Source organism: Dendroctonus ponderosae, unplaced genomic scaffold (assembly GCF_020466585.1).
Source record: "Dendroctonus ponderosae isolate FM_Combo_2020 unplaced genomic scaffold, Dpon_F_20191213v2 Dpon_F_20191213_6, whole genome shotgun sequence".
NCBI classification, from domain to species: Eukaryota; Metazoa; Arthropoda; class Insecta; order Coleoptera; family Curculionidae; genus Dendroctonus; species Dendroctonus ponderosae.
Genome location: NW_026018814.1, coordinates 7,853,768 through 7,873,723, shown reverse-complemented (window position 1 = coordinate 7,873,723; position 19,956 = coordinate 7,853,768). Strand labels below are relative to the sequence as shown.

Here is a 19,956-nt window from a genome sequence, read left to right as displayed (position 1 = left end):
TTATTTTAAGGTGAAAATTTTTAATAAATCAGGTTCTCAAGGGCGTCGTTACGAAAATACAGGGTGTCAACATTTTATTAAAAAACACAACAAGTTATCAAAACATCCGAAACCACTTGAGATATTTTAATGAACTTTTGCAGATATTAATAGCTATCGAGTGGCCATGTTTCAATAGAATGAAACACTTTTTTCAACCTCCAGTGGTGCTTGTACTGACATGGCATTTAATATTTTTGCAGAAAAAAATGGTGCGCCACTGATTTATCAAAAAATTTATTTCACCTGTTCATTGCGTATTTGATTTCAAACAAAAAAATGCTCTTGAGTTTTCTTCGACCAACGCATCATTTTTGAGTAAGAAAAACAAAATCATATTAAAACACGAATCTTCAGACCGGCAGTTTTGTGAATTTAAACTTTGAAATTATTGACGATTAATTAGTAAGTAGGTGGTCATAGTTGGATTTTACTGAATTCATTAAAATTTACATTAATTTCAAAGTTTCAATGAAAATAACTGTGAGGACTTTAACATATGCATTAAAAAGATTTTTATTTTATTACTCGAAATTTATGGGCTGTACAAAAAAAATGCAACATATCTTTTTTGTTTCGCATTGAACAAGGAATGGAAAAGTTCAAGTATTTTTTTCAGTAAATCAGTGGCAACCCATTTTTTCTTAAAAAGATTGAATGTTATGTCGGTCTACACGCCACTGTCGGACTTAAAAAAGATTTCACTCAATAGAAACATGGCCATTCAAGAGCTCTTGATATTTGAAAATTTTTATTTAAATATCTCAAGCGGTTTCGGATACATTTAAAAAATTGTATGCGTTGTACAATGTAAAATATACCCTTAAGGTCCCTCAGTTATGGAAACTTCATAATCACCTTAAAATAATCCTAAGCTAGTCCATCTAAAGCTAGTCAAAGTAGTTTTGAATCACCCTGAACAACTTGAGTTACAAAAAAATACTGTTTATCAATTGATGAAGGAATGTAATATAAAACACCTTCAAACTAAGTAAATTACCTTATTTAGTTGTTCTTACTATTAAATCATTCCTAATGAAATCGATGCCGTTGAGTAGAATATCAATGAGGATTTTCAATTCGAAAAGCTTCATCGCAACAATACCAAAATGAACTATTACTATGTCATTATAGTACAATGTATAATAATAAAAAAATAGGACAGAACCTTGAATGTCTTTAAAACGACGACTATAATAGGCATATTAGCTAAACTGTAACGTAACATTAATTTATTATATGAATTGATTATTATTATTTATTCTATTTAAGTATCGAATGATTTAAATTTTGCGTTGATTTCAAGGAAAATCGATTATTATTGCACTTTGTGTTAGTGAAAAAACCCAGATTTATCAGCAACTTATTAAATTGCAAGTTGCGTAAAACGATGGCAAAGCGCTGACCATATGTTGAGTTGAGTTAACTTTTAGCAACAAATTGTCGGCACTGTATACAGACAGTTTTAATCACTATTTCATCAAACCTTATATGAGAATCTCTCAATCAAATGAGAATGTAGGCTTCAGTTTGTATATTATTGCGTAAAAGTAGGCGTGATATTATTTATTCGTTGCATTGGATTAAAGGTGAAGATGGATCAACGAGATTTTCTAATGTCCTTGACTTTTTTTTTTAATATTAATGCGGAATAACGTTCTCACTATATTATTTTACACTTAATGAACAAGGCAATGTTTAAAGCAAATGCTTCAGCGAATATCCGCAGAAACAACAGCTCCAATGAAGCTTATCCGAATGTTTACTTGAATTGTTTCGGGTTTTTCTTGTATTAATTTACATGCACCCAACACAAGTATTGCACAATTGAATTCCCAATAGGGGGCCTTCGATAGAAAAAATAGTAAATCGTTTAATGAGTCATTAATATACAGGGCGATTGTGTTTTTTATTTATTTAATGCCTACGTGTGAAGAAGTTCCAAACAACTGGACTCTAGTAACAATTCTCCTGTACACATTCAGGACTAAAATAGTTTCGGAAGTCTTATGCGGAACTATTAATTGCGGTATAATTAAGATCAGACGATTAACCGACTATTCTACTATCACTTTCTCTGTTTGGAGTAAAAACACAAATAATTTCCCTGCTATAGCAAAATTTATTGACTGGGACAGTTTCAAGTCGAATTATTAAATAGATATTACGAACGCTCGGTTACATAATTCGAACTGACCTTATAAGAAAGTGAAATTAAGCGGCTTAATATTTGTCTGCATTGGCACTGTTGTTGCAGACAGAAGTAAAGTAGGTTATGGTACTTTGTACGGTCAGTTAAGGCAGTTTTTTTGCCGAATAAGAAATGGAAAGATCAATTTGCGTATTAAGTTTAACGGTGGTCGATCAATGGTTCAATTCGAGGTTTCTTATTTGCTGGAACCAGTTGAGACTAGAAGTTTATTAAGATTGTATCAATATGATAATATCGTATTTTTGTTGGCGGTTTTTATTGTAGTTTTATTCCGATCTCAAGTCTCAAGTAACAGAAAATATTGCTCAATTTGAGTAGCTTCTTGAACGGTTCTGGGCCTTCTTTTGAGCTTTTGGGTTGGAAACTTTGAAACTAAACAAACACACATTAAGATCATTTTTTACCGAAAACATTTAAATCGTGCATCGGATACCATTTGCATCGCAAAGAAGCATGCAATGAGGTTCTCCAGTGCGCTTTATTATATTAAACGATCTGTATGTTACTGTAAATTTATTTATCAATTTTATAATAAATGCATAATTATTTATTAAAAGCTTTGCTAAATATTCTGTAGTTATCTACTATGTTCTATTCCAATCTCTAACGGTTTTGGAAATGTCAGTCTCATTATATTCAGGAAATATCAATCGGAATATATAAGATCCGCACTTTTGAGGCTCAAGTTTGAAAGTCGATCAAAAATCAAACCATGCCTGAATTTGCATGAAATTCGGTGATGTTGAAGCTTGAAGACTTGTAAACTGTTCGCAGTATTTGCCGATACAAATTCATGTTTTTATCGAACTTAGAAACTTTTAATCAACTAGTTTTTTATTTCGAAACTCGCACTTTTAGGGCTCAAGTTTGAAAGTCCAGCAAAAATTATCACTGGCCTGAATCTGTTTGAAAATCAGTACTGTTGTAGCTTCATGACTTATTAATGGCTGATAGAAATTGCAGTTCGAAATTTTTACTGCTATCAAAACTATAATTCTTTTGGCTGCTTGGTCCGAGGTCCGCATTTTTCAAGCTCAACTTTGGAAGCCGGTTAAATATCAACGCAGACGTGAATTTGTATGAACTTCGATTCTGATGAAGCTTGAAGATTTGTAAATCGTGTGCAGTGTTTGCAGATGCAAATTTATGTTTTTATTGAAATTATAGATTTTTGTCCAATTGGTTCCGTATTTCGAAAATCGCACTTTTAGTGCTCAACTTTGAAAGTCTAACAAAAATTAACGCTTATCTGGATATGGATGCAATTCAGTACTATTGTAGACTTATGACGAATTAATGCGTTGTCCGAATTGCACATGAAAATTTCCAGTTTCAAGATTCAATTTTTTTTCCGTTTGGTTGCCGACTTTGAGAACTGCACTTTTCAGATTCCAGTTTGAAAGCCGACTAAAATGAAGGCAGACCTGCATTTGAATGAAGTTCGTTACTGTTGAAGATTTACAGATTCGCATTTGCACTTTTTTCGAAATTATAATTTTTTTGCCAACTGGTTGCTTTCTTTTAGAATCGCACTTTTAGGGCTCAACTTTGAGCGATGATTAAAAATTAATCCACACCTGGATTTCAGCTAAATTCGTTGCTGTTGTAGCTTCATGAATTATTAATGCGATGTAACAATTGCACATCGAAATTTTAATAGTTTTCAAAATTGTAATTTTTTCCCTTTTGGTTGCGTGCTTTGAGAACCGCACTTTTCAGACTCCAGCTTGAAAGCTGATTAAAAATCAAGGCAGTCCTGAAGTTGAGTGAAGTTCGATACTGYTGAAGCCTAAAGGCTTATCAATCGTTCTAAAWGTTTACAGATCCGGATTTGTACTTTATCGAGGAATGCAATTATATTTTTCAATGAGCTAATTAATGCCAGACGCAGTTTTGCAGATCGTATTCGACTACATGCTTGCACTACTTTAAATAAAGACTAATAAATTAATAAGAAAGTGTTCAAAATAAATGTATATCGCTAGTAAAATATAGCCGTTATTCCCATCTTTATTGAGGAAGAAGTGAACTACCCAGAAGCACTTAACAAAAAAATTGCAAATAATTGAAAAACCTTGTAAAATTTAAAGGAAGTTGTTTTTCGTTAAAACRAAAGGTTACATCATCAACCAGTTTAGCCCGTTCTTCAWCAATTCACCTGCCTTAKTRCTATTCAARAAAACACTTAATTAGTCGAACCAATGTTTATGCGGGCTTTCAAATTSAATTTTTTAGCTYATATAGTTCCGGAAAAAGTGATTGTSGGTKGTTTACAAATRCTTTTACTATTATATAGATAAATATCCCAGAAGAATGTTGCTAATTAGTTACGTTAAGCTCAGGTGYTACTCAATATAGTGATAATTAACACTTTTTTTTAAWTTTCARGCAAAAAATCGCTCTGGAAGTTAYAAAATGTGCATCTTGAATTATTTTTTCCATTCAAATTAGAGGCAAGTTAAGTTTCCAAAGTTATTAAATTACCAARTCTTCAGGTAGCRAAAATATAACTCACTTTTCAGCCACTACATTTTGCTTAAGATTAGACTTACACATATTTTCCAACAGTTTATTAMTAACGGCAATACGGAAAACTTTATATTACAGAAATACTATCGTAAGTACTGTATGTTACTCTTGTTTAAAGTTGAACGCCTTCAAGGAAATATTCCCAACTAGTTAATTTTCATACCCGCAGATATGATTTGTGTTACCTCCATTAAGTGTACATTTTTTGTGAGCCTTAACGGTTCCTAACCACTCATCTATCTACAAAAACAAATTAGTTTAATGATCCCGAGTGTTCTGCTACGGGATCAATTTTCCTCGGTAAAAAAGAACACTCGCTTAATTGGATTTATGTTTAAACTAGAGTAGCATACTGGTACGTCCTTTGGCGTATGTATTAATTAAAATATACTTAGCCTGATATCGGGTTTGTTAGGATCCGTTATAACAGTTTCAATTCCCGTATCAGATTTTTACGCGCGGCAATTCAAATTTAAGTCGGACCGAAAAGCTTGAAGAAATTTGCAATTTGACATAGAATGTTTCCTAAATGTGTTCTTTATTCAAAACTACTTGACACTATTTTTCGTCCGTTCTCGATCAAGATTTGTTGCTTCTGGGTTATTAGGTTTCAATAATTTCTTACTTTCCAATGCCCAATAAAAACCTAAATTAACTTTATCTATTTTCATAAATATTACTTTTGTTTGTTTATTTTATTGCGTGATTTAATGTTAATAATACAAAAAATGAAAAAATAAAGTAATTACCTACTACAAGCTCAAACAGGTTGAGGTCTCAAAAACTCGCACGGTTCATTTTCATTAGTCAGGCAGAATATTTAATTTTATCCCATATTTAATTATTCCCAATATTTCAAAACAACTCAAAATTACACCATGTAAACTTCTGATTTTGTATTGAACTTATTATAGCGTATTATAGTTTAATAGAGTATTCACCAGCAAATTACGCAATTTCTGCCACATCGACTTAAAATAATTTGCAATTTTTTTTAACATTAAATGAGGTTTTATAAAATAAAACCTACTTACAAGAACCTCAAGTCTTCAATAACGCAGTAATTGCCGCACGTATCATTTAATTACAAATTTTCAATTAGCATGATGGTATATCTATTAATCTATATTGCTGTATTATATCAGATGTGAAGCTTGATGGACTTTACCACTAATTCCAACTAATAACAGTGATATCCAATAACTAACTAATCATTTCCTGTGGGGATTTTTACCAAGATTCTTACGAAGAACAGCCTAATGTTTTTATGTATTAACGTTAACAAGATCCGATGATCAAATTCACCACGGATGAAATGATGCTATTTTACCTTGAAGCAAGGCTGTTCCAACAGTCGATGATTTCATCGAGTATATGTATAAATGGCTGAGAAGGTTGCTAAAAATAATTTGCGAATAAAAAAATTGTCGGAAATTGTCAATACAAAAAATGTATACAATTTACAAACAAATTTTTGAGTGCAGTCTTCCACCATAAGCGATTATTCTTCCTTAAGAGATGTATTTTACTTGTTTTTTTTATTAGCTGATGTTCATCTTTAAATAACTTATTTCAACATAGTTGTAATATAATCATTCCGAATGAAATTGTTTTAATTATTTTTAATTAAATTCGTTTTGAAACTCGTTTTTCGGGCTTTGACACCGATCTGGTGGATAATTTATTTATAACGTTTCGCCAGCACGAGCTCAAGAACTTAAACTTTCGGGCCTAGAACAGAGAGCGAAGATTGAAAGTTTTGTACTTAAATTGAGTAAACGTGGAATGAAGTCTGAAGAGTCAACCAGCTGCTTTACTGGTTTAATATCGCACTTTTCGCCTCAAGTTTGAATGTCCATAAATACTCAACCTATTTGCCGATTTCAATGAAATTTGGTGTGATTGTAGCTTGATGACTGATTATCGTCCTGTGAAAATAGAGTTCTGGATTGCCACTGTTTTCAGATTGAGAGTTTTTTTCGACTGGTTGCTTGGCTCGAAAACCGCCCTTTTTAGACTCAAGTTTTAAAGTCGATTAAAAATCAAGGCAGAAATGAATTTGCAGTTCATCCTCGGGTCTGTTGAAACCTAAATATTTATCAACCATTTGTAGCGTTTGCAGGTCTGAATTTTTACTTTTTGGGAAATTATAATTTTTTTACCAACTAGTAGCTTACTTCGAGAATCACACTTTAAGGGCTCAACTGAGAGCTGAACAAAAATTAACGCAATACTGTATTTGGATTAAATTCGGCATTCTTGCAGATTTATGAGTTGATAATAACTTTTAAAAATTGTAGATCAAAATTTCCACAGTTTTCGAAATTATAAGTTTTTTCCTGCCTGGTTGCTTGCTTTGAGAACCGCACATTTCAGACTCAAGTTGGAAAGCCGATTAAAAATCAACGCATAAATAAATTTGCTTTAAGCTTGGTGCTGTTGAAGCATACATACTTATCAATCGTTCGCAGGATTTGCAGGTGCAAATTTGTTTTCTGTTTTCTAAATGAACATTTTTTACCCATTGGTTGCTTACTCCGAGAATCGCACTTTTGGGGCTCAACTTTGAGACTTGATAAAAAGCTCACGAATGCCTGAATTTATGTAAAATTCGGTACTCTTGTAGCTTTATGACTTTGTAATGGCTTGTAAAAAATGCATATCGAAATTTCCACAGTTTCGTAAATTATAATTTTTATCCTGTCTGGTTGCTTACTCCGAGAATCGCACTTTTGGGGCTCAACTTTGAGACTTGATAAAAAATCTACGAATACCTGAATTTGGGTAAAATTCAGTACTCTTATAGCTTCACGACCTATTAATGGTTTGTAAAAATTGCAGATATAAATTTCCACAGTTTTCAAAATTACAATTTTTTTCCAATGACCAGACGTCTGACCAGGAGACGTCTAATAGGGTTTGATTAAATTCAGACATTGACTCTAATTTCTAGCTTAAATAAAATATACTTTAAGAGAATATATTTTTTCAACATAACGCTCAATCAAACAATTTAAAAAAACTGGGTACCTGTTTTAATAAAATACAATCAACAAAACAGAAAGAGCATAAACGTTGGAAAAATGGAAAATAATTTAAAACAATATTTTGAATGTGTTCTAGCTCTTCAAGCGAAGAAAAGACAAACATGTGAGTGAAACCTTGTATTTAAAATTAAAAAATCTCAAATATTGATACTGCTTTATTGACTAGCAAATATTAAGTTTCACCAATGGTTATTTTAAGCAAATTGAAGATGAGGCCGTCGGAGATTTTTTATTGCTTGCTGGGCAAATAACAGCTTTTTATTCAAAGTTCTGATATTTTTCTAAACTGAGATAAATCAACAAAGTATTTATCACCTTTTGTTCCCTACTAATCCCACTATGAATGTATGGTGTGCATAATACTGCTTTTTGCGAGCCCCAGTGAAGAAATAATTAATCGCATATAAAAAAATACAAATAGAAATCAACTTACATGATTATTGCCTCGACTACATACATCTTTCAATAGTTAAGAAAAGAGACACACTAAGAAAAGATGTGTGTTTAATTATAATTGTTGGATAATATGCAGATTTAAGAACATGTAGTTGTACTCATGCCACTCGGTCGGCCATAATCGGAACAATCGTAAAGACCTTTCGGTATCAGATTCAAGAACACAGGGGAACATTGCACCGAAGTTCAGACCGGTTTTGCAACATAACTTGCTTCAAAATTCTTCGAGGTTTCTTTTTAAAATAGAAGGACGCTCACGCTCCGAAGATCCGGCTGTCTGATAGTCGAGAAATTCTTCGAGCACACGTTGTGAAGAGCCAATGCCTTATTATTATACAAAGGCGTTCTTCCAGTTCCAGGCATGGTAACTGGTTGCCAAGATGGCTCAGGAAAACGTCTAAAGACAGTCATTTGTTGTTGGATTTTTTTGATCAAAATACGCTTGAAGGAACTTTATGCATAAATAAAGGACTGACTGTTCAAGCGAGTTGTCTGGGTGGAATTCAGTAGGTAACTGTACTACTGTTGATAATTTACAGAATTTTCTTGTATGAGATTGTCGATTCTGCAAAAATTTTTAGTTAGAATTTTTCAAAGGAGCAGGTTTTGCCGGAAAACTACGAAGGAAGGTACAAACTGGTCGAATTCTGCTACTGAAGACCGTAAAGTGTTGGGTTCATTTGAGCATAATCAACCAAAAATTTGTGATATGGAAACAGTGTTATTAACATCAAACACACATTTTTACTAAAACCAAAATATTTAAAAAAATCAATTAATTACTTTAATAAGGCTTTAATAATTTAATGACAAAGGAGACGAGTTGAGTTCTTGAGGCGAGTTGAGTGAAGGCCCTAAAGGCGTCTAAATGGTAATTTATTTTAATTTTCACTCTTCTTGTGAGAGAATCGATGAACAAGTGAAAACTTCAACACACGCAAAAAATATTTATGATTGCCCATATTCTAAATAGAATTAGTAATCCACATATCATACTAATTGACATTCTATTTCCTTGCAAAGTTGAAAATTGCACAAAATCGAAAGTGGTAAACACCTATTCGATTAGAATTAAAAAGGTGACGCATTATGTCACCTTGTATTTTGCAACATACATGTAGGCGATGAACATCACTTTATATACAACATTTGCTACTTAGTTGGCCGAGATTAATTTCACTTATTTCTTACTTAAAAGTCGGTAAAGAGAAAGACAAATGGGAAACATATTTGCGATATTATCGGAATGGGCTTCCAAGCTCAGAAAGAACAATTTGACATTAACCTTTACTCACTCCCACATGAAACCTTGATGGTAACAATTCATGCAAACACACCTTCTTCCACATAAAAGATTTTTTTCCTAGCTTCCAAGTAAGATGACCTAGCCAGGAATTTTTCTGTGCTTCTAAGCTAGTCAGGAAAAAACCACCTTACTTAAAAACAAAAATATTATATGATACAAACATTCTTTTACAGCGATTTAGTTTTTGTTGTATATACATAGTATTAAAAAGTCACAGACAAGATTTGTGTCCATGTTCAATATGTTGTTCTTTTGCAATAAATAAACGTTTTCAATTTGCTTTAAGGCTTAAATTGAGGAGATTCTTATATTTTTCTATATTTTAATATTGGGTGTTTGAATAAAATATTCTAGAATCGTGTTAATTTGAGTCTTCTTCGATGTTCATTTATTTTATTTGTGTTCCCTTCTTATTTTCCTAACATCAAATTTACTCCTAAATCACACTTTACAATTATCAATATCAATATTCTTAAAAGCTTTGTGTTAATGTGTTATTTGTCGTATCGATCGTGCAGCGTTTACTCCTCATGTTGGACGAATTCTTGCAATTCTAACTTGATAGATTAAGGTTACTAACACAATTTATTCGCTGGCTTTTTTGCAATCACGCAAACGATGGTAACCAAATTTATTTAAAGCGAATTACCCAATAATTTAAAAGTCTTGTACATGCGAATGTTTATAACATCAGTAACTACTATATATTTTATGTTTTTTTTTGGAACTTTATCGTCATTTGCCTCATTTTTACCGTATTACTTACTAATTAATCATCTTGGACAAAAGTTCTTTCATAAGAATAATTCATCAGTTGTTAACAATTTTTTTGTCGCAAAAATACGAGAAATCTAAGTGTTCAAAATTGAATTATCTTTATTACACACTTTAATACACTATTTGTTAATTTATTTCATCCAGTGTGAACACACACTAGTTCCTATAATTTCTATAATAAAGTTTCTATGAAAAATATATTTTTTTAATTTTCCAAAATTACTATGAAGCAAACGAACCAACTTCAAAGTCCAAAAAGGCAGATTAAAGTAGCTCTAAAATCACTAAATTAAACAATACGCAACTTAAAGTTAAAATATTTTATTGAGTTTTTTTGCCCTTCAGCTATTTTACCACATGATGTTGTTTTACTACCAAAGCCTTAGTTATTTTATAGGCTTAGGTCATAAGACACGATCACCATGGCCTTAATTAACAAAGAATTATTATATGTTTCCGAGTGTAAATAGCAAATAAACCTTGTGTAGAAAAAAAATTATTTATTTGTTAATTAAGGCTCATACATTGAAGCGTCTTAAATATATAAAAGTTAAGAACATCTTTCGTTTGCTAATGCTTAGTTGGCATAATAATCCTTATTTTCAATGTAGGAAGATGATGAGCTTTGTTTGGTTTAGAGATAATTTAATTAATTGTGTTGTAAAAGCTAGCAAAAAACTACGATACCATCAAAGCAAATAATTATAAGCAAACCGCATTAAGTCATCATAAATTTTCGAAAATATTATCCCCCGGTTCACTTTTTTGCGCTTTCATGAAACGGTGATTCTCCCAAAACTCGACTTTGACCATTGCCAGAGACAAAAATCTAGAAGACTGAAATCTGGTGATGTTGGTGGCCAAAAGTGCGGCGAAATGTCCAGAGAAACATTCAATATTTTTTATAAATGTTCTTCTAAGAAATGTAAATAACCATATATTAAAGACGATATTCAACTCGAAAAAAAACCGTACAATAAATATTCAAACTTCTAAACCATGTGTTAATCTAAATTAACATTGAAGGTTGTGTATCATGAAAATGTGTCTCCAACTATTGATGATTATTGACCCAGTTCTTAATTCCGTCTTCAGTAAAATGAACTGAAATCGTCAATTTTCACCGATTTCTTTGCCGAAATTCCAATCTTAAAGGAAAATCGCTTTTCAGGAGATTTCGTATGGGTCCTCCAAACCATAGTTTGTAGAATGATATTCGATTGGAAATACACCTTTGGATAATTGTCTACAACATCTTCATCGGAATATCTTCTTTATGTACCAAACCGAGCTCGTGGTGTTCTTCTGAAATTGCACTTGGAAGCGTCCAAAAACACTTTGAAACGCTCGATTCATCGATAACACAGTGCATAAAACATAAGGAAATCATATCTGCATCTGTACACTCTGTACTTGTGCTTCAAATAGTCATTTGGGACAATCGTATTTCGCCTCAATCACCTTATTGTATAATTCCTTTACCTTTCCCCAGCGTTATCATATATTTCTCCATTTTCTCCTTACAATCGCGACTATTACGTTTCTCCACTCATGTACAACATGCAAATAACATGTAAAAATCGATAGCAAAAAATTGAAGACAGTCGTTTGTTCGAGTTCCTACTTGGTGGGTTTACAGGCCCACTCAAAGCGAAAAAAACCTCAAGTGTCCTTTCCAAAAAGGAAACTTGAACAAAGAGCGTTCAACCAAGCCGCAAAATTGCGGCTCGCATGTGGGAAGGGAGACGACAAAACTCGATAGATTTTGCTGATTTTATTTATTAGACAATTTTACTTTCGAACAATCGTCGAAGGTCGTCAAAAACGTGCGAATCGATCATAAGGTTTTTGGTATTTATACACCTAAAGAATGATGTGTTTGGTAAACGATAATTAATATTATCATACATTGTATGTACCTATAATGGTTTCCTTGTTGGCTCATTTAACTAGGCATTAATGTCTCGGATGATGAGACGTTGCTTCTAAAGGTTATCTATATGGTGGAGTGATTTTTTCCCATTTCCAGCTGAGTTAATGGGAAGGAGGTTTCAAATTAGACTCCAATTATATGTATTTATAACTGTTTTGTTAGGTATAAGTATTAGTAAAGTAAAATTTGCCTCGGTGATATTTGCATCCCATTTTCTTCATTCTCTCTTATTAACAGAATTTCACAAGCATCCAGCCAATGAATACGGCTATTGTGATGTCCAAATAAGTGTGAGCAAAGTACATAAAAACATTAATATTAGCTTACAGACCTTAGAAAATTAGGAGTGTGGAAATATTAATGAAATTTCTTACATACCCTCACCTCAGAAGTGAATGGCAATTTGCGACCAGTTCAAGTTAAATAACATGGGTTGGTCCCCATTTCGAATTTAGTCAAAACCGGACTTAGTTCATTATGAAAGAAGTATATCTGATATCAATCAGGTTTCAATCAGGGCTTAACTGGTTGTGGTAATGAACAAAAGTTACGCAGTAAAACATCGATTTTTATTTAACGTATGTACTGGATTTGATGGTCTTAGAGTAAGTGTTTTTGACTAAATTCCCATCTGTGATGAGGGATCTTAGAAAAGAGACATTCCATTTTCTGGAGCAGAAAAGTTTCAATCGTACGGAAATCAAAGTTTGGGGTGCAAAAATAGTATCAATTTTCTATATTTTGGTTATTTTTAAATAAATGTCGCTTTAAATTTACGTTTTTAACTATTTCCTCTACTTACACTAAGACGTTTTTGTTTCATTCTGTAATTTCTTCAAATAAGTATTTAAAAAATCACAGCTCACTGTTTATAATTACCTACAAATCAAATCCTGCAGCCACTCTGTATAATCATTGCTTTTAAATTGAACTAAAAAGTCGCATAAAAATGCCGTACCAACCGTAAACAACCGATACTAACCTTGCACTCAATAGCGCAGTTGGTGCTGGGAAAGGCAGCTAAATCTCCACTTAAACACGGCGCTTCTTTAGCATGATAAGGGGAAAGCGGTGAGCGGCGCGGGTGTTTAAAGTAGCGCACAGTGCACGATCGTGTGGCCCAGATTAAATAATAAGTCAACTGTAGAGTGAGTTGGTAAGTTATGCTACTGGTCCACTTTACTTGCCTGATTTGGCAGTTTTTTCTTATTTCAACACGAATGCCAAATAATTAGACTAAATATGTATTTTTAATTATATTTAAATATTTAATTTAATCGTTAAATCAAGTAAAAGTTATGGGTTTTAAGAGGATATGAATAATTGAAATTTTTGTTTTTATATAAAGAAACGGTTTGAAGACAGTATAAATAAAATTAATAATGAAGATGTTAGTGTCCGTAAAAGTAGTAAATTTTCCTAATTCAAAAATGCATTTGCCTACTTAACCGGCTAAAAAATCATTTTTAGTATAAATAAAGTTTAACGAGTAATCAAAATTAAATGAACATTCCAGTTGCTTGAGAATTATCAGAAACAGAGAAATAACTTGAAATTAACGCACTATTTGAGGTCTTGATAAAGAAAATACTTGAATATTTACGTTCGATCACCGGCTCAAATTAATTACTTTTCAATTGTGAAAAAATGAGTACGATTTGAGCGAAAGGAAACACAAAATTACATAAGAAAGACGAAAGCAACCTAAAAATGACTCTATTTAGGTTGGATAGTTGGTCTCAATTGTGCAAGTGAAAATAGACCAAAAGAACATTCAAAAGTTATTAAGAAACTTATGCTGGTGGATTTTTTAAGCTGACCATCATCAAAAATTATATAAATGCAAAACAACTGTTCAGCTTTATTTTATTGACATCTTAAAGTAAAAATAGATAAACTCGCTGATTGGACACAAACCTCATCTACTTCTCCTACATTCGCCCGTTTTCCCGTTATTATACATAAAGATAATTATTTGGATTATTCCTGGTATATGGAAAACACATACGGGCTCCACTTGTGCCTTATTCATTACTTTAACGATTATACTGCTGTTCTATTCGAACTGAACCTATAAGTATAGATACCTAGTCTTAGTTATGGCTATTATAACCGTATACCTACTTCCTCTAGCTCCTAATTGCTAATACATTCCTAATGTGGGAACTTTGCTTATTTTTCTCTATCGGCCTTAACGGTTCTAACCGGGAAAAATGAGCTGATCAATGGAATTATGTGGGAATCTCTAAGCACCAATTGCATGCGGATTTATGATTATCATTTATCTGCAAAATGGGCTGGGATCCTACTCTTGCGTGCATCTTTATCAGAATGCTTATGTTTTATTGCTCGAAAATTAATTGCTGACACACATGCTGAATATTCATACCTAACTGGATCTGTTGCGAATTCTTCTAGTTCCAATAAAGCCTCGGAGCCGCTAAATTTTATGCATCTAACGATTATAAAACGTTAGAAGCCAGATGTTCACAAAATATAACAAGGTTCGATTTAATTCTTTTTGCCAAACAGGTATGGAAATGGCTGGTTTGCTCAAATAGCATGCGAGATGATACGAATTGAAGTAATAAATTGTTCAGGAAAAGGTAGGTTTTTTTGCAAAAATCTGACCCAACTGAGACACTTGGTCAATAAAATGAAAAATTGATCTGTTAATAACCTGGAAACATTTAGTCGGAGCAGTAGCAGATTTAGAGATGTGGTAATCTCAGGCACTATTAGGAACTAGTAGAAAATCATTTCGTAAGAAATCAACATAACTAGTCAGCGATTTCTGTAGAAATAATTTAAAAATCACATCGAATACGTAAATTTTACTTAGGAGCCATTTTTTAGTCAGTAATTAGCCTGAAAATGCTTCTCTTTTTCTACTTTGTGTACTAGATATCCTTTGACGGCTCTGAAGATGCCGAAAGATTCATTTTTGCTAAAAATAACTTTCCTGTGAAAAAATATAATAATACTCAAGTTTTCCCGAAAAAACACTAAGTTTTAGTTGGAGTTTTTAAGTGCCTGTTTGTTTTCTTTCACAAATGTTTATTTTTGTGTTTTGACTCTTCAGCAGCAGGCAATTTTTGTATGTGTAGGTATACAGGATTGTTCAGTTTATTATACAAAGAAAGTTGATTTGCTAAACAGTTCGATTATCATTTTCTGGATATACTGGGAGCGTAAATTAAATATATTTCGTAATATACACAGTCTTAATTAAAACATTAAACCCAAAGTTGCATTTTTTAAATGAAATATCCTGCCTATTATTGTGCTATTAATGGCGAAAATGGTGAAAATAAATGTGCAATGCAGTCTATGAACGTTTACCTTGCTTTAAGCTTACGGTTTCTGAAATATTTGGTGTTTCGTAAAAATCACGATTTTTTTAGTGCTTTAACTAATGTTTAAAACTTATTTAGAATTTCGAAAAAATTCTGCACTGCGGCTACCCACAGATGCATTTTAGTGGCAAATTAATCAAAAATTAGCACGTCACATACATGGTATCCCAAAATTGTGGTCAAACGCAATTGCACGTTTTGAACGGAAATAATTTGCTTAAATTAAATGGAACACCTTGTATTTTTTGCCACGAGCAGATACAACATTTAATTATCTATTTATATAATTTTTATAAGTTTCCTATATCTGAGTATCAGCTTTTTTATGAAATTTGCATGACTTCATTCATCTATCCATTTCAGGCGTTTTTTCTTACTTTTCTTACATTTCCTACTTATCAAAGAAAAAATTCAAATCAAATGGAACATTTATAATTTTAACATATTAATCTGTGACAAATCTGCATATATTTTTTGGAGTTTAGTTTCGCAATTCCACATTAATATTGAGAATTTTAGTTTAAAAAAGTCTTTATTTTTACAAAACACCAAACGTCTCAAAAACCGTTATATTTAAGCAAAAGCCTTAAAAGATCTAACATTTATTTTACCGTCGATGCTACAGCATCATAAAATGCCTTCTATTCCATTTAAAATTATTAAACTTTGGGTTCAATCAGGTTATTGTAATTTAAAAATTTTTGCGATACTTTCTTATAGCTGTATTCTATTATAATATCTTTCGATAGGAAAAAATAGAGTAACTGGTTATACTAGAGTGACTGAGTAATTGAAATGAAACCACTTCGATGAATTAAAGATGAAATGAGTTTATAAAAAGCAAATTTCTCTTGAAATGAAATGAAAAATGACCCACAGTTATTCCATCGTATGGAAAAAATTAAGAGAGATAGACGATCATCAGCAAAAAAATCCTGTGACGGAAAACGGTTGAATAGACCAGTGAGAATGGAATTCAGCTGGACTGAAATGACATCAACCACTCACATTATCCTTAGGAAAAATCTAAATTGCAAATAAACGAGAAACTACTAGAACAAAGGCAACTAACTATTCGGAAACTGAGTGTGTGTCTTATTGTTTCAGGATGATGGCGGCATTGAATATTTCAATACAATAGTCGTTCAGCCACATTTGAAATTGGTGACCAACCAAGGCAAAGGATTCCACATCAGATGCCGGTATACGACCCGAAACAACACCGCTTATAATGAGGCCTTAAAAATGGAGTAAGTCGATAAAAACGGATTGAAAAGGCAGCGAAAATATTTATTTTTTGTTCTGTTTCAGTCCTACAACGTCTCCGGAAGATCATGTAACAGCAATGGCAGCAATGCCCGGATGCAGCATGAAGATTTACACGGGCGAGCCATCCGATCATCTTGTTGCGGAAAATGTAAAAATCGGCGATCCTCTCAGTCTGGTTGTTTCGATTGATTCCCAGGACCTCTACGGAATTCAAGTGGCAGACTGTGTAGTTAAAGGTAGTGGAAAAACCCTTCGAATTTTCCAAAAAAAAAGCTGGAAATGGCAAATCATGCCATTCTAGTTGGAATCGGGCATTAGTTTAATGAAGATACAGGATAAAGTCTAAGTGGTTCGCTTAAAAAAAAAATAAGGTAAGATGGGGTAAGCGCATCCTCATTTGCAAACAATTGAAATTAATGCTGAAATTCAAGTATGCAGCAATAGAATTTTATTCTGTTGATTCTGATGCAAGTACATCAACTATAAGGCAACATAGCCGCTGACAGAAGAGCACAGAACACAACTGGAATTAAATGATGCAATTTTTTTTTCCAATTGCGCCCTTGTGCCATAGAAAATCAAAATTTGGGATGTAGAATCGATCGTCATCTTTTTGTGATTGCATGAAATTATTGTTTGTGGCTCAAAAAGCAAATAATTTTTCTGATGAACCTCTTGAAAATACGAAGTAGATTTCGCATTATAAGCAAGTGAAAAACAACATTAAATCATCTTTTATACGAATAATAGTAAATATTTCACCATTAGTTGGAAATCCAGTTGTAGTTTATTTTGGAGGTGAAAAATTACCTCTTTTGGGGATGGTGAGATTTGGTAAGAGCCCGATCTCCGTTGGATCAGCTGCCTCTCATTAATCTCCTTAAATCGTTTAATTACAAAAGAAAATGTCCGCAACAAAATCGCCTTTTACGACTTTAATCTTCATCACTTATCATGGAGAGATATTTTATTATTCGAAAACAAATTCAAAACATTCAATTTGAAAAATTAGCTTAACGAAAAAGTCAACAAAAAATCTTGAATATCAAAAAATTTGTGCCAAAAACAAATTTCTCTAATAAAGTGTTAACTGATGTCGAAAAACTTGTTCTTTCAAAATGTTTTCATTTTTCAATTAGACCAAAAAAACGTTTTAAAGCTTGTCCATTTCCAGTATACATAAAACAACTCAAAATCGACCGGAGGAACAAGAATAATTTCGCGTAAAACCAAAAATAATTTTAAAAAACCTTTCAAAATTAAACAAAACCTAAGCTCAGTAGAACAGAAAGTATGAAAAATTTTTATGCTATGAAAAGTATAAAAATTATGAAGCGATTAAAATTTTGTTCATTAAATTGATTTAAAAGCTTTTTTGACGAAATTAACGAATTGATTCCTCCTGCTGATAGTAAATTACAATATAGACAATAAAACAATTAATGAACTTTTAAGTTATGTGTTTTTTCTTTTAAGTAATTGCTCTACTTTAAGGTTCTTAAGGTAAAACGTTTTCTTGCTTTGTCTCCGGAAATGTATCGAAACGTTTTTCACTTTTTTCAGACGGTCTTGGCTGGGGCGAACAGAAACTGATCGACTCAGAAGGCTGCCCAACCGATCAGGAGATAATGGGAATGTTCAAGTATTCCGAAGACAATAATCGGGCAGAGGTTCATTTTAAGGCGCACAAGTTTCCTTATATTGCCTCCGTTTACTATCAGTGCAACGTCAAGCTCTGCCTCAAAGCGAATAATGGATGTGAAACTAAGGTAAGCAACGATTTACTTACTACTACCTTAACTGGTGATAATTGAATATTTTCAATAAAGCTGCTAAGACACTATTGATGAGCGTAATCAAGCTTTGATTGGCCGATAAAACACTCCTTTTACGCGCATAAATAGCTCGATTAACCTCCCTGATCTTCGCATAACGGATTTGGATTTTTTTCGTTAATTTGTCGACTGCAAGTGCACATCTCCAACCAGTTGTGACCCGAAAGGTAAGGCCGGGCCCATTCCTTTATGAATACTTCCATCCAAACACAAAGCCAATCCTTCTTTTTGTTTGTCTATAAGACCTTTGTAAATTATAACGGTGCATGTTTTGTGCTTTCTTTGGGCATCGATTTGCACTTGAAAGGATTATCAACAATGCCCAAAGTTCAAACATGCAAACAGATCAAACGGATCAATCGAAAGATTGTGGACAAAAATATAAAGAGCTGGGATTTTTGGGAAAGTTGAAATAGCATGAACAAGATAAGAGGCTTTGCGGTGAGCGAGTGAACCTGAAAAACTCATCACATTTCTCGCTTTTTCTGCCCATCAATCTCAAGTTGATTTCATCATTTTTCAGTTCTGATTCATCAATTCGAATCATGAATGACACACTGGGAACTTTGGGTTGCAACATTCTCGTTATTATTAGCGTTGCCAAACAGAAGTGATCTCGAAACCCTATCTTGAGCTTGCTGTGAAATGTCCCGAAATGTTTTGGGTTTAAGTTCACCTTTTAATTTAGTAAATTTATCAGTCTTATCCTTCTAAAATATACAGTAAGTCCCGGAAGTAACAGCTGAATTTATTTAAAATTCAGCGATGGGTTTTTTGGCACAAGCTCGAGTCCGTCAATTTTTATTGGTAAATGCGGGTTTTTTCTGCAAAATCGGTCCTTTTCCGGACTACAGAAACTTGGAAAAAAATGTCGCTATTTATTGAAGTGATAACTTTTTATGGGAGGGTGAACCGATTTGTCTCGGTCACGGCGGCTCCCACTCCGGCCTCTTCGCACCTGAGGGCTGAAGCTTGGGACGCACATATGCACTTTTTTGTTAGTACGGGTGCATCTGTAGATCTGATAAACTTTTCAAATACACATTGCGTTATTAAACTGATAGTGATTTTGATTTATCAATTATTGAGTGTGATATTATTGTGTTCGGTGCAGTTTATTTCATAACGCTGATAACAATGAATCAACAAATTATCAAAGCTGCAGATACTGCAAATACTAGGTTAAGGGTGCTCATG

General features: G+C 32.8%; 1 protein-coding gene across 1 annotated transcript in view; it reads left to right on the top strand.

Annotated features, from left to right (window-relative positions):
• The window catches only part of LOC109532725 (cuticlin-4), a 38,175-nt gene that overhangs the window by 12,853 nt on the left and 5,366 nt on the right, over positions 1-19,956 (top strand). The window contains exons 5-7 of the mRNA XM_048667588.1: positions 16,763-16,905; positions 16,967-17,160; positions 18,488-18,693. Coding sequence (XP_048523545.1) covers positions 16,763-16,905; positions 16,967-17,160; positions 18,488-18,693 — 543 coding nt within the window. The remainder of the gene's footprint in view (positions 1-16,762; positions 16,906-16,966; positions 17,161-18,487; positions 18,694-19,956) is intronic.